This window comes from Haemaphysalis longicornis, unplaced genomic scaffold, assembly GCF_048455015.1.
Source record: "Haemaphysalis longicornis isolate Haplotype H1 unplaced genomic scaffold, Haemaphysalis longicornis Haplotype H1 scaffold_3, whole genome shotgun sequence".
NCBI lineage: Eukaryota > Metazoa > Arthropoda > Arachnida > Ixodida > Ixodidae > Haemaphysalis > Haemaphysalis longicornis.
Genome location: NW_027526335.1, coordinates 174392593 through 174417880, shown reverse-complemented (window position 1 = coordinate 174417880; position 25288 = coordinate 174392593). Strand labels below are relative to the sequence as shown.

Genomic DNA, 25288 nt, shown 5'->3' with positions numbered 1-25288 from the left:
TTTGCGCCTGCCCGAATGACCCCTTGCTCGCGACGGGTAAGCCCGGAGTGCATGGGAGGGAACACGCGACGGGTGGGGGAGGACAAGGATTGTCGCAGGCGTCGGCAGGGACCCGGAGGATAGCTTTGCGGGCAAGCTATCATGTGTCCCTCCCACGTCGTAAGGCGCGCTTGTTGCGAAATGTTTGAAAAGCGCGCCACATTACTTCTTTTTTGTTATTAAAATAAGGTGCCCGTAAAGAAAATAAAACAGTAATTATTGCTACATCCACACTTCCAAAATTAATTTAGTGGTATTTAAGCGTGCGTATACGCTTGAATTGCGGTTTCTGTTGTAAAACAAGGCTGCACTTAGCGGCCTCTAGCCAAAAGCCCTCTAGCGCCGGTTGAGCGAAGCGCGCGCAGAGACGCGGAAGCCGAGGAAAGAACACGCACACGTTGGGTGCCATTAGTTGTGTGCCGGAGTTGTTGCCCAGGCAAAGCGGCACAAAATGTCTGGTCGCGGGCAGTTGTTCATCGGCCGCTTGCCCTTGGACACCCGAGAAAGGGATGTGGAGCAAGTATTCGAGCGGTACGGACGCCTGCTGCGTTGCGACGTCAAGTACGGTGAGTTGTCTCCCTGGCGCAGCGACGGCGTAAGCCTTATCGAACCCGTTCCAAGGGAAAGCGCCGTCCCCCGTCGCTTTCACTTTTTGGGTTTCGTCGGGGATATGCGCAGACTTATTCAATCGAGCCGCACCGTCAGCTAAGCGAAGTGGACACCTGTATTGACAATCGCGGCGAAATATTCGCTCTGGAATACCCCGAGCGGGAACAAAGCTTTCTACGACGCATCACGCAAAATGGCCGCCTTGGCGCCGGCTTCGCGCCGGGCGCAGCGAGAGCTGCTTTATTCTGTTTTGCCCGCACCATATTTTGATGGCATTTATTGCCCAACAAATAGGCCTTGTTTTATCTAGTTGATTCGACTGACACAGCGAATTAGGCGGAAATTAGTAGGAAAATGAGTCTGGGAGGGGGGGGGGGGGGGTGTAGCGCGAACAACGTGATAGCCGATCGCCTGTGCGCAGGTGCAGTTTTTATTTTTTCTAATATTCCCAATTACTACCGCTCAACTTTTTTTTTTTTTTTTTTTTCATTTCTAAAGGCGTGTGCGGTTTCTCGCGGGTCTGTGTGAGTCTGCAGGCGTGTTTGCAGACTCGCCTCTGGAGGGAATACAGTTGATCGTGATAATAAAACGACGCAAAATCTGTTTTTTTTTTTTTTGATGGACTTCTGAGGCACCGACAACGCTCGAACAGCGGTTGCCCAGAATGCAAGAAAATAGTTTCATAAACAAACACGTTGCGTCGGAGCAGGAAGGACTATAATTGCCAGCATGGAGTATTTGGACATGCCGCCCGTCCTCGCAGCTGGCCAAGCACTTGCAGTTTGATATTTGATGACTGTGAAGCGAGTTGAATAACTAACCGAAGGTTAGTAAAAATTGTCAGGGTAATTAGTTGAGCTGAGCCGCGCTTGCTCTGCTGCATCATGTAGTCTTTTTCGCAGTATTAGCGTGATAACCGTATGCTTTTTTTTTTTAATTGCTCTTTTAGTTTGTAGTCTTACACGATGTACCGTTTAAGTTGCATGCATGGTGTCGGCTGCAAAATATGCAATAGCAATGTCATTGCACAGCACTGTATAGGGCTTATCTTTGCACGTTCTGCTCTTTCATTCCAATCACTGAACTGCTTGTGGTTGTTTGATCTGGTTCAGGTACAGCAATTTTTTACTTTCCACTATGCACTATTTTTTTTGGTGAAAAATGAAAGAACAGATTGCAGTACTTACATTGCATCAATATGCACAGCAACTCGTAATTTAGGGATGTATAATGGAAGCCCTAAATGGCACTGTGCGAAAGCCACTGCTGCTGCGCCTTTATAGATTTCACCCTTGAAAAGTCCAGTGCAATAACCCTGCAAGGCAATTAGTATGCTCACTGCCAGCACATGTAAGCTATCGTAAGCAGTATTGAAGTTGGCACATTACCGCTGATATTAGATTGGCGCCACCACTTATCGTTGGGATGATGATACAAAGAAATGCTCTTCAGTGCTGCGGTGCTGTTGGCATGGTGTCGTAGAGCCCAGCCATACTGCTTCACTTCAGGTTTTTGTTCAGGAAATGGTGAGTTGGAGGTTGGAGGGCTATGGGGAAAAGGGGGGTGAGTCAGGATTTCTGTGCTGACGTCTGAAGACCAACGATTTCGTAAGGTGATAATTTTTGCTAGAAGTCTGAGGACATGTTGTGCGCTTGTTGCAGTGTCTCCACCTGCTGCAGTTGCATTTGTACTCCAAAACTAATTCGTTTGAACGGTACTCACCTGTATTGTCTATTCTGTATGTGGCATTCACGTACACCCGCCCAATTTTTTACCAATAGCACGGGAGCGTCGGCCGTTCAGTCGATCAGCGCCGCGTGATTTAGTGATACGGCAAAACTCAGTGAGAGTAGCCGCATGCGCACAAAGCAAAGGACGCCGCTGCTGTTGTCTGCTAGGCTGTTCCAAGAGCAGACCGCCGCCCACGATTTTTGTTATTTGCTTACCACACTGCCTGCCATACTCGAAATTTTGCAGTTGGTCCACATGCAAGGTCTTTAAGAGAGTATGGCAAGCAGTGTTATTGATAAGCGAATAACAAAAATCGTGGGCGGCTGTCGGCCCTTGGAACAGCCTAGCAGACGAACGTCTCTCCGGGAGAGAGCGCGCAGCTTTCGTTGGGTTGTCCACGGTCGAGTTTAGAGGGAACAGTTGTGTGCGATTTCTCATCGCACGTAGTTTCGGGATAGGGATTGGATTTTCGTAATTCTAGCGGGAGGAGATTGCTGGGACAATAGACTTTACCCCAAAATACATTCCGAGTAGTCAATGGTATGTGCTGCAGGGTCGCTTTAAAAAAACACTGCCCCGTGAAGTTTGTTACGGGTGTTCGGGGTCTAAACGGAGATGTGTGGTTGGTTGCAGGAACGGGCATGGCCTATGCCTTTGTGGATTACGAGGACCACCGCGATGCAGAGGTGAGTGTGTATGGCTGCTCCCCCGTTTCGAAATTTGTGCCTGTCTGATGGGGGCGGCGGTGCCATTCCGGCCGTGGCTTGGGCTACCTTAGGCTGGGACAAGTGCAGAGAGGCTGAACGCCTTAAAAAGAACAGCTGATAGTGGCTGGAGCAACAGAACACCAGCCTGTGCAAGCGCAGGTTTGCACTAATGCTGTGTGAAGACACCATTGAATATAATACGCGATTGGTGTATAAGCAAACATGTTTACGGCTTCAAATGAAGCTTGCTCAGCTTTTGAAGCGAAAGTTCAGGTTGTCCTAAACTCTGTCCTCACCGATATCCTTTGCGTGGTGCACGTTTAAATTAGCAAGCCAAAGTTACTCTTGGGCTTGGGTAAAGTGCGCATTCATTTTAATTGTTCGAAATCTAAAGGCTGCGCATAAGGTTGCTCGTGACATTCTTGTGAAGTTGTGTTCACTTTCTCTTGCCTGTCTTTCGTAAATTCTGGGACACAGATAATGGACTAGCTTCTTATCTAGTCTCCATGGGCCGCAAGTGTTGAAATTGTCTAAGAAAATGTTTTTGGTAATGTGGGTTCATTCTAAACAAACATATCAGTGTGTTGGCTTTAATTGGTCTTGCTTGTGTGGCTAGGTGTCGCAAAATTTCAGCATGTGTGGGCCAGTTAGTATTAAGTGGTTCACTGCTCCTGGGTAATGTGTTGAATGGTGTTTTGTGTGATGTATAAGGTGCATTACAACTGTGATTCTGTGGTGTGTTGCAGCCTTGTGGTAGGCGATAATGTGGGGCTAAAAAACACAAGCTTTGTTGTCTATTTTACGGGGCTGTGAAAATCATGGGCACAGTGCGGAGGTGAGGTGTTCCTGCAAATGGTTGTGTTGGGGCTCCCTAAGATGCGTTCAGAGCGTTTGGGCAAAACGCTTACAATCCTGTTAGCAGCTGTTGTCACCAACGGGTAGAGGTGGGGCTGGGAGCTATCTAACCAGCCTAGCTAGTCTCTCGGCACGAACCTGGCACACTGGGAAATCTTAAATACTGTGACATGCTGTATACCGTGGACTGCCTACGCAAAAAGGGAGAGCTAGTGTCATCAAAAATGGTCTCACTGGTAGTTTTGTGCTTACGTTGGGAATGCAGCGCAGCGCCCTCAAGCAAGGGATGCGATCGTGTTCCGCCAGCTTCATTTTGGGGCGTGCTCCAATGGTTTCGTGTTCTCGTCAGACTCGGTGTAACCGAGTGAATGAAGTAAACACTGAAGATAGATGAGATAGAGCAAGCAGGAAAGCGGAGGAGGAAAGTGTGGTGAAAGTGCGATGGGGAGGGTGGTATGCCCAAGCTGCACGAGGCTTGCTCAGCAGCAGCGACGGCTCGCTGCAAGATAATGCTACAATAGCACGCGCAGTGGGGCGTTCGTTGCTGAGGACTTTATTGCCTTCTGAGGCGCAGCAGCTATGCACCGTCACCGAGAAGACTGCAGTACGCACTGCATTAAGTGATAGCAGAGCACATGCTCTAATGCTATGAGACCATGCCCCTCCAGCTCTGGAGGAAAACTATACAGCATGATGTGGGGGACAGGTGTGAGAGCTTATGGTGGGCGAACATTGAAGCTAGCCATGAATTGTGCGAGGTTGCTTGTGGGCACAGAGCAAGAATATATTTAGGAGGTGAAATGCCCATTGCGGCGCGCTAAGGTGAGCATTTGGATGTCGCAGTGGATGGTAACACTGACTCTGAGGCTAAGGCGGCCGCATCCACTCCTTGGCTGGGACATATTTCGGCTGTGCAGCATAACACCAATCGCGGCCTCTGGGCAGTTTCTTCCCTCGCAACTGTTGCTGCAAGCTGAACATGTGCCAAGTGCTTGTAACGTTACCTGGCCACCCCACCCCTAATCTTGTTCTTACTTTGAGATTCTGGGGAATTGCTCCAGGCCTGGCTGCGGGAGGTACCTTGTTTGGGGATGACTCTGTCCTTGTGGGGAAGCCGGCACAACCAGTTGCACGATGCCACCCTGCGCACTGTGCGAGGGTGGGCAGCGCCGAGGGTGTGGGGTGGGAGAGTGTGCCTGCGCCGCCCTTCAGCCCGCTGGCTCATTCCAGTGGACAGAGCCGCCCGACCGGAGTGGGCCAGCCACTGACACAGAGAATGCGGGCTCTGGCCTACCGACTGACCGCTGGCTGCTGAGCCACGCCTGAGACTACTACTGAGCAGACCGCTACCGACTGTGGCCGGCAGCGAGAGCGATGATGAGACAGACAGACAGACAGAGGGAGACAGAGCTCTTTGATGATGACCGACACGAGGCTGCCCCCACCCGCCGCCCGCCCACCGCCGCCGCGCTACTCGCCTGCCCCATGACGTGAAACACGTGCCTCCTTGCCGGAGACCTAGCCTTTCTCGCCCCTTGTTGCTCACAAGACCCCGCCCGCTGTCGTGTGTGTGTGTGGCCCCCATCCGCCCTTAGCGCCGCGGCTGCCATCAGACTGCTTCCTCCTTTCCGTGGGGGTGAGCAGAACACTCCCCCGTCTTGCATGAGCCTTTCCTCGGGTGAACGCTAACAGTGGAGCCCACTAACTGGACCCTGAATATCCCTGTCCCCAATGCAATGCCCTCAGCTGTTCCCTGCAGCATCTTGTTTGGGCTGAAGAGGCTGGCTGAGACTTATTTCTTGCGGTCCCATGTTCATCTTAAGCTTCGTGCCTTCCCTGTTGGCCTTTTTGGGGCTTATTGCATTTTCACCTTTTGTCATTTCGCTTTTTTGTTTTGGCTTTGACGTAGTTCAGTAAGCTTGTAACAAGGAGGTGCCTAATCCGAAGGTGCGAGGGTTCAACATACTAGAAGGTAGCAGACGAGTTCATTTCGGTGCAGTTGAGCTCTGGATTCACTGCATGCGCTGCATATCATCCTTCGTTGTGAAATTGTATGTGTGTACATTGGAAGGACCCATCCGCTGTTTGAATGTTCCTGGATGTGTTCACGTTTTTTGCAGAGAAAATGTGCACGTGCGTGTGTGTGGTCTGTTCACCTGGGTGTTCATTCACCCGATGTCGCATGGACCAATTGTTTTTGGTGCCCTCTTTGCTTTGTTTTGCCTTGTGCTTGTTGAGGCTGGATTGGTCAGTCTCCCAGCCTTTTTAGCCATTACCTTAACTTCTCTGTCGGCCAGCACTGGTAGCCGACCAAAAAATTTCAACGGGAGAAGTGTTACTGGGCTTTGTTAAAATGGGGTACAGTACCACCATTCATGGCTCCCAGAGAGACCAAAAGCTTACTCTTTCTCATTGTACGTATCTATTCACAAAAAAAAGAAAACGCTGCTGAAGACTGTTTTTCTTTAAGGTGATACAACCTTTACTTGTTCGGTATGGGAGAATAAGTTGGCACAAGGCATTGTTTCTTCAGGTGTCGCTTTGTAGGCCTACTTGGTGTTCCTTTACATCAGTGGTGATGACTTTTGGTAGCAGCGCGCTATCCTCAGGCAGTAACAGTTCCTGTGGCACGTTGCCTTCTCCCGCTTCTCTCCTGGCCGTCCTTGCTGCTTGGCATGAAAGGGAGGAGGCACGCATTGATGGCAGCCGCGCGCTAGGGCGATGGCGGGTTCGTTAGTAGAAGAGACGCAGAGGAGGAGGAGGAGGAGGATGGTACCTAGTGCGACTGGACTGGCCAGCCGTCGGAATGGTGTGTGCTGCGCGCGAGCCCTGCTCCCCCCTGCCAGCGAGCGGCTGCCTGACCCCTTGGGGTGCGTGCGTGCGCGCCGGGGCCCCCTCGCCCGCGCAGGATGCAGTGAAGTACGAGAACGGACGGGAGATCCGGGGCCAGAGCGTGGTGGTGGAGTGGGCCCGCGGGCCCTCCTTCCGGCCGACCGCCTCCAAGGTGAGCGCGCTGCGGCTACTACACGTTATCAATGGAGGCTTGGGTTTGCTGGGACCTTTTTGCATGCTGTTGGATCCGGGCTGTCGGTAACAACCTGTTCATGGAGGAATCGCAGTCGCTCAAGGCTTTTGTAGATTGACAGCTTGAAGAGGAGCTTGTGCACGTTTCGTGAGCAGTACCGAGGCTTGCTTGTGACTGGAGGGGCGTAATACAGGTGTGGTAAACAGTGGGGGAACGTGGGGCCTTTGTTTGCACATTCGAGTGTGAAAAGGCGTAGGCCGTCAAGACAGAATGCAAGTTTGGTCTACTTGGAGAGTAGCCATATCTGGATTGTCGACAGTCTTGCCAGTTTTAACGCAAACCCCCAAACGATTAACCGAAGTAGTAAAGAAACAGGTTGCCCTTTTGATGTCACGTGGAAAGTTGAAAAGCAATGGGCAGCTGCTAGCAATATCTAATACCAATAAGAATGATAGTGCAATGCACTGATGTAAGTGGTTGTACGTTTTTGTTTGCATGTGCCATTTTAGTTCTAGGATGGAGTTGGACACAATGGGTACTATGCCAGTTTTGTCAGTGTGCATAAAGAAAGTTCAGAATACATGTGCCTAAGGCGTAGTATTTGTGCGAAAATCCTACAAATGTCAGCTAACTGCAGTGTTTCGCTTACACAGAAAAAGCAGCTCCAGTGAGGGCCATTCCATTCTGCAAACCATATCTTTGAAGTTGTAAAACTTAGCCGCACGTGAATTACAGAAAACATTTTCCCTTCGTCGTAGTATGTTACTGTTCTGGTACTAGAAATTGGACGTTTCTAGTGAAAGCACTGCTTGTTTTCAATGCCATCTCCAGAACTCTGTGCAGTTGTCATTTAAAATTGCTGCTGGCCAGACAAGGGAAACCGATCGTCTGTTACCCACTAGATGGAGCCAGGTTTCTAGGCACGCTCGAAGAGCGGCAAAATTTGAATATGGCGGCTTCGACAGCTCTGTCACACCAAACAGTTTGAGCGCTTACCTATCAGAACTTGGGATACTCTGGAGGAATGTTTTTAACATTGTGTAGCGATGTTATGTAGAAAAGATGGGCGTCTCAGGTGTTTGCGTTTTAGTTCAGACGCGATATAGAATCTGTTACTGAATTTTCTTTGCACGGTCGTACATTGCAGATATTTTTCTCGTAAATACTTGAGGCTGACTTGATAACAATGAAAATGGCCCACAGATCCATGCAGTTTCATTAAATGCATGTTTAGAGAACACAGCTTCTCAGTATATGGTAAGGGGGGGGGGTGTTGCCACGTTTGGGTCAAGTTTCCTCAAACTCCTCTCATCTCCTGTGCAACGTGGACAAGATCACACACAAAGTCGGTAACTACAAGTGTGCCAAAGTGTTGGACTCAGACCCGTCACAGTGCCACTTTAGAACATATCTCTCTAGCAGTGTCAGTTTGGGTACCGTTGCATTGGTTGTGTGTGGATTGCGGTGCGGGGGAATGTGCGAGGTACGAGTGTTGGCAAACGGCTGCTGGTCCAAGGGCCGGTCTGCTTCCCCGCATGGCCGCCAGGACCGGATGGGCTTTCAGAGCTTTGACGAGTGCTACCGCTGCCGCCGCACGGGACACTGGGCCCGCGACTGCCCCGAGCTGGACCGCGAGAGGGGGGGACACTACTACGGCGGAGGAGGCGGCGGACGGTGGGTGCTGCCGCTTTTCTCTCTCTCACCCGCACATTTTCCAGCGTGTGTTTGCACTCTGGTTGGTTCGCGGTGTTTAAAGGGGCCCTGAAACAGGTGCTGGCTGCTGCACACCGGGGGTGCTAATGGTTGGTCACCTGTCATGTTCAGACAACACTTGCCATGAGAAATCGTTAGGCTTATGATGGCTAGTGGGTTCTTTATCACATTGTATTCGGATCAAGCATTAAAGGGGCCCGAAACAGGTTCCGGCTGCTGCGCACCGGGGGTGCTGATGGTTGGTTGCCTGTAACGTTCAGACACTTGCCATGAGAAATCGTTATGCTTATGCAGGCTGGTGTGTTCTTTGTCACGTCGCATACAGACCAAGCATAAAAGGGGCCCTGAAACAGGTTCTGGCAGCTGCACACCGGGGCAGCTGATGGTTGCCTGTAACGTTTAGACACTTGACGTGAGAAATTGTTATGCTTATGATGGCTAGTGTGTTCTTTGTCACATCGCACACGGACCAAGCACGCGAGACAAGCGGATGAGTGGTGTACATCGGAGGGACAAGCTAGCTGCCTGAACTGCTAAACAGCAGCAGAGTGGGCCACTTAGGCAGGCCACATAGTATGGGTCACCTAGCCTAAGCCGCATCAGTGGCGCGGCTAATGCTGGAGCTGCACTGAATGAGTCTCGCCCTTCGTTCCCCCTTCTTTAATTATTATTTCGTCTTTTGGGGGGAGGGGTGGGCTTACGGAGTGCAAAAATATAACTCGCCAAAAACATTGTTTTGCTTGAAGCATTTTGACACTGCATTTCAACAGAGATGACGTAGCTTGCGCATGCCATCAAGTCAGTACCATAATGTTAGCACCTGTGTGATCGTGAGCCTCTGTAAGCCTTTGTTTGCAGTTCCAAATCAATTTTCTCCTGCTTGTAAAGTAATTTTGTACAACCCAAAAGCAGCTGTCCAGCCCGTTTTGCGTCTCATACTGTACCCCTATGTGCGTTGGATTGCAGCAGGAGCCGCAGCCGTAGCCGCAGTCGCAGCAGAAGCCGCAGCGGACACAGGAGTGGCGGTTACCGCTCGCGTGGCGGTCGCCGCTCCCGCTCGAGGTCGAGGTGAGCATGCGTTGTTTCTAAAGTCATGTAAACTATAAATCTTGGAAGTGTTGTCCGCCAAAAATGGCAAAGGTGCAGGTCTGTGGATGTGTCAATGCTTTTTTTGAAGTGTGAAATAGCGTTCACTGCCCAAGTCAGAAAAAATGGTCGATGTTTCGGAACTTATACGGGCCCTTTGTTCACAATCGCAACCTATATGGGTTCTGGAATGTCACGTTATTTTTTGACTTGGTCAGTGATTGCAATTTTGCACTTCAAAAATATGACCCCTGACCAAGCAAAGTTTCGTCCGTCGAACACTTTGACCCAAGGCCGTATTCTGAGTCCCTCTCTACTCCATTTGCTCCCTCCTGAGGGAGGGAATCCACAATGCTTATGCATGGGGAAATCGATTTCAAGGACCTTCGCTGGAGGCTTGAGTTGAGCAAGTACTCAGAATACCAGGGCATGTGTTGATGCCACAAGTCCTGTTTTCCAGCATGCATGCTCGAGGTAAAAGTGTGAAGACCTACTGCATGCATTTTTAGGGCATTTGCATTTGATCAGAATTGCGGAAATGAAGCAAAAGTTGCCCGCTTGAGCAAAGTTCAGCTATTATGAATGAAATTGCAGCCAGCTGACGCGGGTAACCGCTGGCCTGGCCAAAAGCAGCCACGCTAAGTGATGCGGTCTGTTTGGTGATAACCTTTCTTGCCTAAAAGCCTGAATGGTCAAGTGGGTGGGTGTGGAAAGGGATGTTGGAACACTATATTGTAGTTTACCTGTCATAAAACTAATGCGTATCCCTATAGGCCGGTTGGTCGACCGAAAAGCCCTGATAAGATAGCTGGACACACGGCGCGTGTGTGAAACTGGGCTCCATTGTGTCCAAACGACTACTTGAAAATCACAAAAAAGGAACGGCTCTATAAAATACAACAAACACACCCATCTATCGCGAGGAGTACAATAATAGTATGCCTTTACCTCGTAAACCATGCATCAGTATACAGTTAAAACTCTGCTTCAACGAAATATTTCCCATTCTTTGTCAGCTAGCCATAGAAGTCAGTGCAACCAAGTCCTCGTAGAGAAAAGCAAAAAGGCTTTTGTGTTAGCCTTGAATGGGCGTCACCCTATCTCGATAGTGAGCTTGCAGTCGCGATAAATGCAAGTGGGCCTGTGGCTTGCCGGCCAAGGTCAGATGGTGGGATGCCCAATCAGAGGATAAGGTAATGGGCTTCCAGATGGCCTCGCAGCTATCTGGAAGTAATCAGCTCGATAGATTGGTCTTGTTGTACCGCAATATGCTCTGCGACTGCATTTCTTACCCCACCACCCCCACTCCAGTAACGTGCTCTCTACATGCGGGCAAAAAAGAGATAACCATTGGTATGTTCATCCGAGTAAACACAATGTGATTGCACATCACTTGTTTTTTGAAACATTGCATTATGCTGTCAGTGATGCGGATAATATACAGGGCTATTTTTCTTGGTGTGTTGGGGCAGATTTCGCCTCAACGAATTCCCCCTTCGACGAAATTTTTCGCACGTCCCATCAATTTTGTTGTAGTTCGATTCGACTCTACACTAGGATCGTTCACTGAGTGCACGAAAAAATCGTCACTTGGGTTTGTGCTTCATACGTGGTTTGGGTTATTGAAGGTTTGACGATCGATTGGACGCACTTTTAGCTTTCGCGCTTTTCTCAGCTTTCTTTAGGCAGGAATGGTAAATTTTTTGTTCAGCCGTCAGATTTCTCTCGTGTCCACGGCATGGGCAGAAATTAAGCAGGTAAACGGGGCCTTGCTGACACATCCTTTTCTTCGTCCTTCGCAGGTCTTCCAGCCGTCGCCGCAGCTGGACTCGCAGCCCTTCTCCGCGCGACAGCCGGGTGAGTATCCGGCTTGTTTGGCTATTTCTAAACTAAAAAGTGCTGATTTTACTAACTGGGGGGCTCGCTTTGTTGTCCCAAAGATTTGTATTTTATCTGTGATGCGATATTGGGCTGTTGCTTTTGAGGTACAAAGTACAAAGCGCGTAGCCCTTTGAAAGCTCTGTGCATGCGTAGTTGTCTGCAAGTCGGAGAGCCCGGCTTGCCATAGATAAGGTGCCCTGCCCAGTGACGCCGCACACTGTCTATTCTTTTAGTTGAGCATTTTTAACTGGACTGTGTTGCTTAGCAAGTTGCAGGCCCAAGCTTATGCATCTTACAAGGTACGTTTTGCTTGCGGCACTAGGTAGTACTGACTGCCTTGTCGTTACTAATAAGAGCCATGCGTGCGCTAAGGGCAAGACACTGTTTTTTTGAAATCAAGGAGGACATGTTTGATGTGATGCGTGTTGCGAACAAATTCGCTCGACAGCGCAGCACAGCGGTAAGAGGTGCAGCTAAGTGAATATGCAGTATTGCTCCGCTCACGATGCATTCAGTGTAGCAGTAGTAGGCCGTATTCTTAAACACCCTAAGAAACGATAGCGTGTGTATGCCAGGCTGTGTGCTCTGTTGCTCATATTTCTTTGTCTTCCCCCCGTTCTTTGTGCGTGATTTTAGCTGCAATAAACTTTCTTGAACAAAGCACATAAACAGTGAGATTGCCCGTTTATAACCACAAGGCAGGTTTTTGGTATTGAGCTGGCTGTCTTTGTTTGCCTGGCTCCAACTTTTTCATTACAAACAAAGCCTGATGTTCCGTGCACAAAGAATTTAAGTGTTTGCATTCATTGTTCTGATTGTTGTTGCATTTTATGGTGGTTTTTGAGACGTGCAAGCATGTGTGTGTGCTTGCAGAATAAGTTAGTGGGTGAGCAATTAGCGCAGTACCATGACCAGTGAACAGCCTGGTTTGCAGTCTAACTTTAGTGAATATCTCACCAGGGGGAGTATGTATAAGGTAAAAGGTGGTTGAGCCGAGGGGATTCTGTGATGTACCGTAATGATTGCGCAATGATCGCGCCCCTGAAGTTAGTCGTCAAAATTCGATTTTTTTTATTATTATTATTTCCCGTGCAATGAACGCACCCTGAACTTGCTGCAGCAGTATGTCGTATGTATGCCAAGTCTGGCTGATGATGATCGTGCTTATCTCGGTTTCCTTCCCGTTCAAAGCGGACATGGCTACGTTATTGCCGCGGACTTGCCGATATTAGTGATATCGGCAAGCACGAGTTCAATATCGATGAGGAAGAAACTCTCACTAAATGCACATAATGTACTCGTAAGACAAAGAAAAAATGCACTCATGCTGTGTCAACCCCCATGTCTGTTTTGATGTCCCGCACTGTGACAGCGACAGCCACTTATTTTTCGCCCTGTTGTCACGTCGCAGCAAACTCCTTCCGGCGCGTTCTGTTATTCATGAAAAAAACACTTCATTTTGCATCACTTTGCAAAGCGGGTGGCGGCGGTGTGTGGAATTTTTATTATGTTCATGAGACCTATCATAAAAATTTTGACCCGCAACTTGCTTGCCTTTTCTGTGCTCATAAGTTTTTCGAGAAAAATATATCCAGCGTAATGAACGCGGCCCTAAATTTGCATCAAATTTTTTTTTGAAAAAAAAGTGAGATCATTACGCGAGTAAATACGGTAGCTACGAACAGCCTCACATGTTTCGATATAAAGATGGTTGATAGTGGTGCCTGCAACGCAATATTCCGTTCCAGGATGGGTACAAGCCCGGCATTTCCGCTGCAATGCAGAAAGCCCGTACCTCTAAACAGACCATTTCTGAACAGGCATAAAATTGAGCTAATGGAGCATTTTACGGTGAAAAAATTTACGGATGTTGAAAAAAAAATGCTGCCATTGCTGGGGCTCAAACCGTGGGTGTTCCTTACTAAACCTACAGTTTTACCCTGTGGCTGCTGAAACAGACGGTCGAGCTCCTCTGGCAGTTGCATGACGGAATGAGTGTACCAAGGGAAAGCAGTAGGTGGCGCTGGGTGTGACATGAAATGCCGGGCTTGTACCAACGAGGGAACGGAGCCTGGCGTGTGCAACGTGGGTGGGGTAGTTGTTAGTGCCCCTGTGGCGGCAGGCGCATGTACTAGAGAAGCATGTGCCGATGTGTAGGTCCCGTATCGGGGATCGCGTTGACGCCGAGGCCTGGCCCGTGTTCCTGTGCAGCACCGTTCACGGAGGGACGCCTCGGAGAACGGCGGCCGACGCAGCGCCAGCCCTGGCGGACGCCGGGGCAGCCGCAGCCAGTCTCGCTGATCGGGGGGAGGAGAAGAGGAGGGGGCTTTTTTTTTTCTTTTGTGCTTGTGTCAGTCTGCTGCGGCAATAAAGCGTGTGTGTGTGTTTGTGTGTGCCTAACCCCCTGCCTCTTGTCTCTCTCTCTCTTTGAACGGGTAGTCCTCAAGGCTTTGTTCTAGTCCCGATCCTGTTCCTTCGCATTAACATGCACTGGAGTCTTCTGTTTCACCGTTGGAGAAACAAAACTAATAAAGGCATTCCTTCACCTCCAGCTAAGGCCCTTATCAGCATGCACTTACTGTAATGAGACGTGACGTGATGGCTTGCTATAAATTACCTTATCTACTTGACTCTGAGCACTTCCTTTTTTCCGCGATCGCGATGCTCAAAGTGCGTGGGGGTGCTTAGGTTTGATTTTTTTTTTTTTTTCCACCACTGTGGTATGCAGACGAGAGATGGGTGCACGGAATACTGTCTTATCAAACATTCAGAAGAGAAATTGGCAGACAGTAAACACCGCTTCTGCAGCACTGGCATCTCAATGCCTGTAATTGCAACCAAGTCCTTCCGGGTTTGGGGCAAGTTGGCCAGGAAGCAAGGCCAAAAAAAGCAAAGCCCCTGCATTGTCCACTGTCAGTTGTTATGCCGTCTCGTAAACTGTCCACGCCGAATTCAGCTGTGGCAGTGTGGTTGGAATTATCTCGCACATTGCAAATTAACTTTAACTTCAAGCTGTTAGCAGCCCAGTTCAAACTGCCTAGTGCCATATCCAGTAGGTCTATTAAATAATTGATACCGAAGAAAGCAATACACACCTGTAGTACCCACTAAACCTTCTCTGCTGCCTACACAAATACCAGGGCAACATCACCAGTTTCATACTAATATAGGAGCACCATGACAGTACAAGACAAGCCAGCTAAGCTGGAAGATAATTTTATTTTGCCTAAAACTGGATGAAAGGGGAAGTGGGAGCCTTCCTGAATTCGTCCCCCCTCGGGTGGTGGCCTGCAGCCCTTGTGTGTGAGCAGCATCTTTGGCCAGTTGGATGACCTTGACCTGTATTTTGGGGTTGAAGCTATGCCTTCCTTCACTGGAAAAAAAAACTGACTAGTGGCTACAAGCTGTAGTTATCAAGTGACCCCTGTGGGTGTAACCGAAATGTGCTGGCAGTGTGCCGAAAGGTAGTAAAGAACAAAGAAAGTCTCCTTTTTCTCTGTTTTGCCTGTGACACTTTGCTTCCCGCTTCAATATTTGGTGTGAAAAGGCGTCATCGGAACTCCTGTTGGCTGCATGTTGCACAAAAACCTCTTCCTAGAAGCGGAACTACTCGGGTAGCTTGGCCAGTGACGACAGCAGCTTCTAGCCCTAACATCACGTCAAGAGCCTGAAAAGGTGTTCTGTCAATTGGATGCGTAGCTTCATGCTGCGTGGCATGCCCTTGAGCTCAACATTATGGTCACCTAACTTTTTCATGCCACCGGAAAAAATTCCTCTGGGTGAGTTCTAGTAGTATTGTTGCAGAGACTGCTTTGCTCATAAATATACCAAGCACACAAAAATGAAGTGGAACAGACGACAGGTTTAAAAATGAAGGAAGGGTTCAGAAATAGAAAATCGTTCATTTTTTCAGAAATCTAGAAAATGAAAAAGTAATATCCCTGGTAAAAAAATCCTGAGCAGTTTTTCAGCTGCACAAGAAAACCAGCAGGCTTTTAAAACCATGGGAAAGGAAGAGGATGAGTGAATTTGGTGGTACCAAAAGTTCCTTATGCCAATCCACAGGCTGTGGTGGAAGGTGGTGGTGGTGGTAAAAACGTTTATTTGAGCTTTAGGGGAGAGGGAAGGGGAAGTGGTCAGCCTCCCATGTCCAGGAGGCCGCGAGCCCGCGCCGATTCCAGAGCTCGTTTCACCAGGGCGAGCTGCTGCTCCGGTGACGAGCTGGTCAGAGCGGACTCCCACTGCTCAAGGGTGGGGGAGTGAAGGGGGGTTGGGTGCTGCGGGCAGGAGAAGACTAGGTGGAAGGTGGTAAGAGGAAGGTCACACGCTTGGCAGTTATGGGGGAATAGGGATGGGGAGATGTGCGAGAGAATCGTGTGATTATAGAAAGTTTCCGTCTGAAGGCGGCGATAGACATAGGCTTCATGTGGGGTAAGGGATGGGTGGGGAGGAGGATACCTTCTTCTGTTGTTTGTGTAGTGGGAAAGGATGGAGCTATAGGTAGAGTCCAGCGGTGTTAAGGTGGTGCTTGCAGAATGTGGACGTCCTGTGGTATCTAGCCTTGCAGAGGGGAGTGCCCGGTTGTGGAGAGCGCGGGCTGCGGCATGGGCCGCTTCATTCCCAGCAAGACCAGAGTGGCCAGGGGTCCAAACTATTGTTATTTCTATTTCTTCGGGGAGACAGTGAAAGATGGGAAGAGCTTGAGGGGGTGCCAGGCCAGCTTGATACCACCGGCATGCTTGCTGAGAATCGGTGATGATGGTTAGGTAGGGCTGTTTTTGGTGGGTGGTGGTCGCATGAGCGACGGCGAGTGCCTCTGCTGTGGGAACTGGTAGCTGCTTGTAGGTGGCTGCAGTGGCGAGATGGCCGGTAGAGTCCAGGGTGACGAGGGTGGTGTGTGAACCGTTGGGAGTATGGGCGATATCCGTGTAGCGCGTTTGGGCGTCGGTTTCATACCGCCTTGTGAGTGTTCTGACACGAGCTTCTCGCCTTCCCCTATTGAACGTCGGATGCATATGTTTCGGGATTGGGGCGACCCTAAGCCGCTGGCGAATGTGAAGAGGGATGCGTTGAAGTTCGTGAGTTGCAGACGGGGTGGACCGCCCAATGGTGCGAAGCACGTTCCTGCCAGTGGGAGTAAGGGCCAAACGTTGTAGCTGTGAGGTTCGTTGGGCTTCCAGAATTTCACTGAGGGTATTATGCAGCCCAAGTTGGAGTAGACGCTCAGTAGAGGTAAATGTAGGGAGGCCCAAGGCAGCTTTGTAAGTTTTGCGGATTAGGGCATCCAGCTTGGTGGTTTCTTGGGGCCTGAGATTCACAAACGGGGTTCCGTAGGTGAGACGGCTGACCATGAGGGCTTGGACAAGACGGCAAGTGTCTGGCTCTTTTAGACCGTATGCCGATCCCCGGATTCGGCGTATAAGGTGGATGAGCTGGGAGACTGTTCGGTGCAGTTGGGGGAGTAGGGCAGAGCCTGAACCATCCCAGTGGAAGGGAACGCCTAATATCCTGAGCGTGGTAACTTGGGGGATAAAAGAGCCACTTATGGTGACCTGTGGGTCAGGGGTGGGCGCAGCCGGGCGGCCTCTTGTGCGGGCGCGGAGGACCAGTAGAGCGGACTTAGATGGCTCGCAGGTCAATCCCCTGGGCTGAAGGTAAGCAGTAGTGGTGTCGACTGCTTGCTGAAGGATGTCCTGTTGTGCACCGCTAGAGCCTTGGGTGGTCCAGAGAGTCAGATCATCAGCGTAGAATGCGTGGCGTAGGCCGGGAATGGCTAGCAGTTTGTCAGGGAGGTGAAGCAGAGCTATATTAAAGAGAAGAGGCGAAATAACCGATCCTTGTGGCGTTCCCTTTGCCGGGGTGTGGAAAGTAGGCAAGAGTAGAGGGCCGAGTCGGAGTGTAGCTGTTCTTTTCTCAAGGAAGGCTTTTACAAAGCGAAAGGTATTTACGCCGCAGTTCGTGGTACTCAGGTTTTCTAGTATGGCTTCGTGGGTGACGTTGTCAAATGCACCCTTGACGTCGAGCGTTAAGATTGTTTTGGGAGAGGTGCGGCTCAGGTGGTCCACCACCTGTTCCTTGAGCTGCAGGAGGACGTCTTGAGTGGATAGGTGTTGCCGAAACCCAAACATTGTGAAAGGATAGAGGTTGTGGTCTTCCAGGTATGCGGTGAGGCGCTGATGTACTAGGTGTTCGAAGAGTTTACCGATGCATGAGGTCAGGGAGATTGGTCGAAGAGTAGTCGGCGTCAGTGGCTTGTTGGGTTTTGGGATCAGTATGATGTCCGAGTGTCGCCACTGCTCAGGTAGAGTTCCCCCCTGCCAGTGATAATTGTAAAGTTCGAGGAGATCTTGGAGTGTGTCCTCGTCGAGATTGCGGAGAGTGCGGTAGGTAATATGGTCCTTTCCTGGGGTGGTGTTGCGGGTGAGGCGGGCCAGGACAGCTTGAAGTTCAGTGAAGGTAAAGGGGGCGTCTAGTGCTTCGTTAGCTAGGCCCATATAGCATGTGTCGGGGATGGGTGGGTAGGTAGTAGGGTCGCCAAAAAGATGGTCACGGATCGACTTGAGGAGTTCTTGAGAGGGGAGAGCGCTGTTGCGGATTAGTTGATGGATTCTATGGTTTGTGTATCTCTTAGTATTGGTGTTGTCGAGAAGGGAACGGAGGAGATGCCACGTTTTCTTTGAGTGGAGAGTGCCTTGGAGCTGATTGCAGAAAGAGTGCCAATTTTGTCTCTGGAGATCGGCGGCATATGCTTGCGCTTGCTGGGTTAGGAGAAGAAAGTTGTGTGTGTCAGTTGCAGCAAAACTTTGTTGTAGTAACTGGTGGGGCTGTAAAACGTTGGCCACATGCCACAGCCCAAGAACCTTGCAGTTGGGCATTCCCCTCCTTCAAGACAAGGAACCCTGTTCCAGTAGATTACGTGTATCGCATTACATTCTCTCACAAGAACATCCCTTCCTCTGCATCACATCCTATCAACTATCGAGAGTACATCAGTTGCAGACTTCAAACGGAAACGTTATGCAACTGCACAATCCTATCTCTTATTGTCTCATCCTCCTTGATCTGGGCCATAACATCTCGCAGCTCCAGCATATTCCACCAGAGCCGCCACCATGGTCGTGTCCAGCCAACATAACCTTGAAGCCCATAGCCAAAAATATGGGTCCAGACCAGGCAAGTCTCCGCGCTGACAGGGAAAACCGCTACAACAGGAAGACATTTTCCCCAGAAAGTACGGTCATTTACACCGACGCTGCGTATAACAAAGGCACCAAAATCGGAACGACAGCTTTTCATAGCGACATCCTCTCCGCAGTAGCCAAGTACGCCCCCGCACCGTCGTCCACATCTCTGGAACTTCAGGCTATTGTAAACGCCATAGAAGCACACCAAGATCAAACAAAACTGGTAATCGTCCCGGACAGCAAATCAGCAATTCGCAATCTACGGGAGAATCACATGTACCCCCACATGCGCTACACACTCGCCAGCATCACACGTAACCACCCCGAGCTTCATACCACTGTGATCTGGGTCCCTGGACACACAGGTGTAAAGGAGAATGAGAAGGCCCACGCCTTAGCCCGAGCTGCTCTCTATGATCCGGGCACCCCGATACCCTGGCCTTGCTCTTATGACCCAAAAGAGCACCGCCGAGAAATGCATCAGACTCGTAGAAAGTACTTATGGGATGTCAGAGATCGGAGAACCACCCTCCCCTACCCCAGAAAATTCGCCCGCCCTGACGCTGTTCTCATTCGACGTGCACAAACGGGCACGCTACCAACACAACACTGCATAGACGGGCTTCCAGGCACACCAAAATGCTCGCACTGCGACCAATACCCCAACAATGACCCCACCCTCTGGACATGCCCAAACATAGAAAGCACCCTGAGATCTTCCCTGCAACCGATTCCTGCCACAAAGCGCCCTACTTGCTGGGAGGCATGGGTCACACCCCCTAAGGAGCTTGAAGAGCTCTATTGGACCACGCTGGTGCACCATGTTAAAAACACGCCAGGACTATAGTCCCTGCAACCTAACCAAGAAGTCGAGCAGTCCTTTGGACACAGGCTTCAAAATAAAGTTTATCTCTCTCTCTCTCTCTCTCTCCCCCCATTCATTTTCTCCCACACTGTGGCACTCCCTTCACTACATACCACCGAGCCTACTCGTGCCCCCACCTTCCCCGATCCCATCACCTTGAGCACTCTGAGTCTGCACTGACCAGCTCGGCACCCGAGCGACACCAAGCTATGGTGCAATGAGCCCTGGATTCAGCACAGGCCTACGGCCTCCTGGACGTGAGGCTGACCGCTACCCTATTACCTCACCCTTGTTGCTCAATAAAAAATGTTTGTCGTTGGGAGACAGTAGTTATCTGCTGCCCCTGCAATGTGTGGCTGTTAAGGGACTGTAAATGAAACGGGAAAACAGAGAACTCCGTGGGGAAATGGCCTAAGAGGATCTGGTGGCACGAAATGGTCTCTGGGGTCAGGGGCACTCGTGTTAGATGTGACTGGAAGTCTTTCAGAAGGGCCTTCGTTATGCAGTGGGCGCATACCGTCTTTTTAAGATGGTGATGACAGCATAAAAACAGAGTGAATGAAGTTGTATATGGGTGCGTTAATGAAAGCAGCCCTAAAAAATACTCCCATACCTGCTTAGACGAGTGGTTACTCCCCTCAACATGAAACACGGGGCATGTGGCCGTAGGGGTTTCAGGGTGGTCTTTAGCAACATCAGTGGACGCTGCTTGTGTAAACTAGGTCACTTGTGTTAAGATGCGCTCAATTGCCTCACGGTTGATCAGGCAGGCGTTTGAAGTCACAGGCAAGCTACAACTTAAAAGACTGATAAAAGTGGGCGATACAACTGAATCACTGCTTGGACAGATGTTCCACATCTTTCTGCTGAAGAGTTTGATGATGTGGGGAATGACTGCAAATCCTTGAGATAAGACATGGGTGCTTCATAAAATATCTGTGAATAGTAATGCCAAGCAATCTGATTTTTTAGAGCAAGACTCTAATGGCACTGACACTGCTGAATTCGGTGCACTTATACTTATGCGCTTCGACTTCCCATGCCATGGGAATCCTCAGACCATGTGCAGCAAGTCTGAGACTGGAAATTGTTTCCAATCCCGGTTTTCCAGTTTTTCAACAGTTTTTCACAGAACCATTACTAGACTAATTAATGCTAGAATAAAGAGCAATGGGCCTAGCACTCCACCTTGAGGGACGCCACAACGAATGAAATGCTGCGGTGTTGGGCTGTCCCCCTCTGTAACAAAACATCATTCAGAAAAGAAGCTTCGGAATTGGTAATAAGCTCGGCCACGAAGAGCCAAGTGCTTCAGAGCTATTAGAATAGGCTAGTGGGTAGGCCCTCTCATATTAAGGAAGAGCGCTGCAAACAGATGTTTGCACAGCAATGTTTATTCAGCAAGAAAAATGTTGTATATAGAGCAGTGTGTTGAACCGGAAAAAAAAAAAAAATACGGGTTCAGTTATGATTCGGGTTATGGAGAATTCATTTCGTTCCGGTTCGACAAAATCAATCAGCCCGAATCGGTTTGGAAGCTTGAACCAGTTCATGAACCGGTTCTTTGAGTCAAATTAGTACCGAACTGCAAAAAAAAATTTGTCGTTTAAAGTGACCCTAAAAAATAAACGCGATTGTGGTGCATTCAAAATTTTGCTTTTTCTCGCAAAAAGTTGCGAAACTTTTGAGACAGTAGTTGGAAATTAGGCCAGATATAAGGAAAACAGATGTAAAGCGTGACCGCCTACTTTCCCGCTCAACCGCAACGTTCTCCTATAGGGACTACTTAAAGCGACCACCAAGAGTCAGGTTGTCCGTGTACTTTCTCCTGCTTCGTTGTTTTTTTTTTTTTTTTTGTTGATATCGCAATGTCCTCTGGAATCGCCCATCACTGTGAATGTTAAACCCCTTGAGTTAAGCTTGCGTACCCGCTAGTCCCGTCCGTACATTAGCAGGGGACGTGTCTAAATACCAGCGGTGTACTTTTTCTAATCATTTGTAGCATAAGAAAAAAAATCAGTTGCCACGTAAATGGTGTGCATGAATTGAATTGTTTGGTCACCTAGGGCAATTTGTTAGCAGTCGTCTTCCCAAGGGTGTGACCTAAAATTGTTAAAAGTGAGCATTGCATTCCCCTGATCATTAGAATGCATTTTGAGGTACCGTATTTTCGCGCGTAGAACCCGCACCAAAAATGCGAAAATTTCAGGATTGAAGTAGGTGCGGACTAATGCGAGGTATTCCCTTTACTGCAGCTTTACAAAACGCATTGGCACGTCATGTCCCTCCATCATCAATAGCGACTAAGCCTATTTATTCCACTGATGACAGTGCTTATTTTGCACACAGAGCTCAACAATAGACGAACTTGATGATGATGAATAAACTTTATTGGAGACCAGGTGCTGATGTTAGGGCACCCGCCCGGTGGGAGGCTTCCTTAGTCCGGGATGCCTTGGGCTATGCTGGCCATCCGTGCCCTCTCCACCAATCGTCGCTGGTGTGGAAGGTCGGAGCTGGTCAACAGCTCCACCCACTGCTTATAAGTAGGGTTGGAGTTAGGGGTGAGGGAAGGGGATTGCTGGCACTCCCATACAATGTGGTACAGGGTGCCTGGGTGGGGGCAGGAGTTGCATGTGGCAGGGTATTGGGTGGGATACATGGCATGTAGCAGGGTGTTATGTGGGTAGGAGTTTGTCTGTAGGCGCCGGAAAGTAGTAGCTTCATCGCGAGAGAGGTTCGGGTGGGGGAATGGGTATTTGCGACGCTTGTTCCTGTAGTGGGCGAGTATTTCGGCGTATGTTTGCAGCGGGGTGGGCTTAACTGTTGCTTCCGATGGGGGTTCGTGGCCCTCGTGGGAAATGGCCCGGTGTGAGTGAGCGCGGGCAGCGGCGTGTGCCGCTTCGTTACCCCCGAGGGATTAGTGACCTGGAGTCCAAATTATTTGCAGTTCTGGGAGTAGTTTTGCTTGTTGCAGAATTTTCAAGGCGGGTTGTGATATGCGTCCTTTTAGGTAGTTCCTGCAAGCGGCTTGGCAGTCAGTAACAATGGTTAAAAAGTCTTGGCCTGTTGTGGCGGCAAGGGCAATGGCAACCTCTTCAGCTGTTTCGGTGGAGTTGGTGAAAACAGACACTGCAGCGAGCTCAGTTCCTCTGGCATTAACCCCGCTGGCGGCTTGTGCAGATTTGTGGGGGTATGGCGATGCATCTGTATATCGGGTGCAGGGGAGGTGGTGGTATTGATTATAAATGGTGCGGGATCTTGCTGCTCGGCGTGCTTTGTTGTAGGTGGGGTGCATATTTCTTGGGATTGGAGCAACGCGAATGTTTTGTCGTATAGCCAGAGGGATGCGAATTTTCTGGTCGTGGTTGGGCGGTATAGAGTATTGAAGTTTCAAGAGCGTTGCCCTACCCGTTGGAGTTAGTTTAAGCCGCTGTATTTGAGAAGTGTGGTGTGCCCCTTCGATTTCTTCCCATGTGTTGTGGACGCCAAGCTGCAGGAGTTTAGTAGTTGCTGTCTTGGGAGGGAGACCCAGGGCTGTCTTGTATGCTTGGCGGATCGCTGAGTTAAGTTTAAGGATCTCGGCTGGTTTAAGGGTTAGATATGGAGCACCATATGCTATCCGGCTGATGAGGATGGCTTGTATTAGCCGAAGCGTGTCGGTTTCTTTGAGGCCGAAGCGACGATGGGAGAAGCGATGTATGAGGTGCATGAGCTGTGCGAGGGTCCGCTGTAGGGGGAGGATCGTTTGGGAACCTGAGCCATCCTTTGGAATGGTTAGTCCCAATATACGGAGGTAGGGGACGTTGGGGACTGGCTGGTTGTTGCGGGGATATATTTTTTTTTATTTGTCGATGCAAAGTCCGGCTGTGGGTTATATGCAGGGGCGGGTTATATGCGAGAAAATACGGTAGCTGTTGCGGATGTGTGTGTCACCATGAATACACCTCCATTCTGTCCCCGAGCACCCTTGTTTTGTCCGTTAAGTTGCGGAATCTTAGATTATGTGATTGCGCACTAAAAAGGTGAAACGACGCGTGAATCACAAGATAGAACTCTTTTGAATAGGCAACAGTATCCCTCCTCCCCACCTCCCTTGGAACGAGCAGCAGGAGTAGCCGAGTAGCAAGTTAGACTAGTAAGTGAAAGTGTATCTTAAAAAACAAAGCAGCCTGACAGAGAGGAAACAGCAGAGCATGCAGAAAGGGGCTGGGCAAATGGGGCAGAACGGGATGGGAATTTACTTTAGTGCTGTGTTTTCTTCTAAGACAAAATACGTAGTGCCTGTACTGTTTAGGAATACAGCTTCTTGCAAAAGTGCCTATGACACGCTAGCAGTTTTTTTTTGGTAAATCTAATCCGTATTTAGATATGTTAAAAATACGCGAACTTGTCCGCTCTGCGGGTCCTGAAACATTGGCGATTATACTAGGCACCACAGCGCTCGCTGATGACACGTTTGGTTGTGAAACGTCTAGAGCAAAATTTGCCTTACTTGTTTTGCTTATTCGATGGCCGAATGCAGCAAAAAAAAGAGAAAAAGTCGTTCGCGTGTGAACTCGGCGTGGAATAATTAAAAACCATGTGGTGGTGGCGCCTGTATTTTTGGTTTTCCCATAGAAGCACATTTCCCAAAAATATTGGCGGGTTTTTGATGCCTTGAAGCAACTCCTGTGCTACGAAGCACACCCCGTATAACGCAGCCCAACACAAGACTTTAGACCACCTGGGAATCTTTTAACAGGCATTGAAATCTGCACGTGCCAGTTCGTTTTTCGTCTGCATCGCGAAACCAGCAGCTGGGTTTGGTCATCGAACCCGCATCCTTGTGGGCACAAGCCAATGGCTCAGCCACCGAGCAGTTCTTGGCGGCCCCATTGGTCTAATATTTACGGTTTCCGGGTATGTGACCTTTTGAGAGATAATTATGAAATGAACCAAGTATGCACGTTACGGGTGTTGGCCTTCATCATTGCGCAGAGCAGCTATCTTGCCCTTACACAGTCGCAGAGACGATGTTTCGTATCGCCTACAGGCTTCCGAGAGTTCAACATTTCATTTGCTACGCTTCGCATACTGCCCGCGCATGCCATTGCAGCACTAGTGCGCGTACCTTTCCTCCAGTTGTAATGACGAACAAAGCGTTGATAGTGTTGCCGATCTGAAGGGGAAAGTGTGTGAGAAGTTATTAAATGAATGGTGCGAAAAAAAAAGAAAAGCACCGGATAGCGCTGACCACGCATCATTAACAGATGATGGTCGAACCGTTTCGTTGTGAACTGGTAACCGTTATTTCTACTTCGGTTCAGTTCCGGTTCGGGTTCAGCGTGCTCAAAAAATAACGGTTCAGGTTCAGTTCCAGCAAAAATACCAGTTCAGTTCCAGTTTCCGTTTCGACACCCTTATATAAAATCCTCCACACAGACAGCAGACACCAACACCACAGCCTCGCTAAAACTGCTGAATCGCATTCAAAGTACCATTTCAGCTGCGTGAAAATCACTGTTGCCAGGGCAGCTGTTTGGTGCCAGGCCAAACAGCTACTATGGCTAAGGCGTTGCGCTGCTGAGCACAAGGTCGCGGGTTCGATTCC

The 25288-nt window shown here is 49.5% G+C and overlaps 1 protein-coding gene across 1 annotated transcript; it reads left to right on the top strand.

The window, feature by feature from the left end:
* Positions 1-458: 458 nt before the first annotated feature.
* On the top strand, positions 459-14046 carry LOC144175811 (uncharacterized; the record flags this gene model as incomplete). The annotated part of the gene is given in 7 exon segments (XM_077704810.1): positions 459-605; positions 3013-3065; positions 6850-6945; positions 8483-8640; positions 9646-9747; positions 11568-11622; positions 13858-14046. Coding segments are annotated over 7 exon segments (669 nt in total). The 3' UTR covers positions 13948-14046.
* Between the last annotated feature and the right edge of the window lie 11242 nt (positions 14047-25288).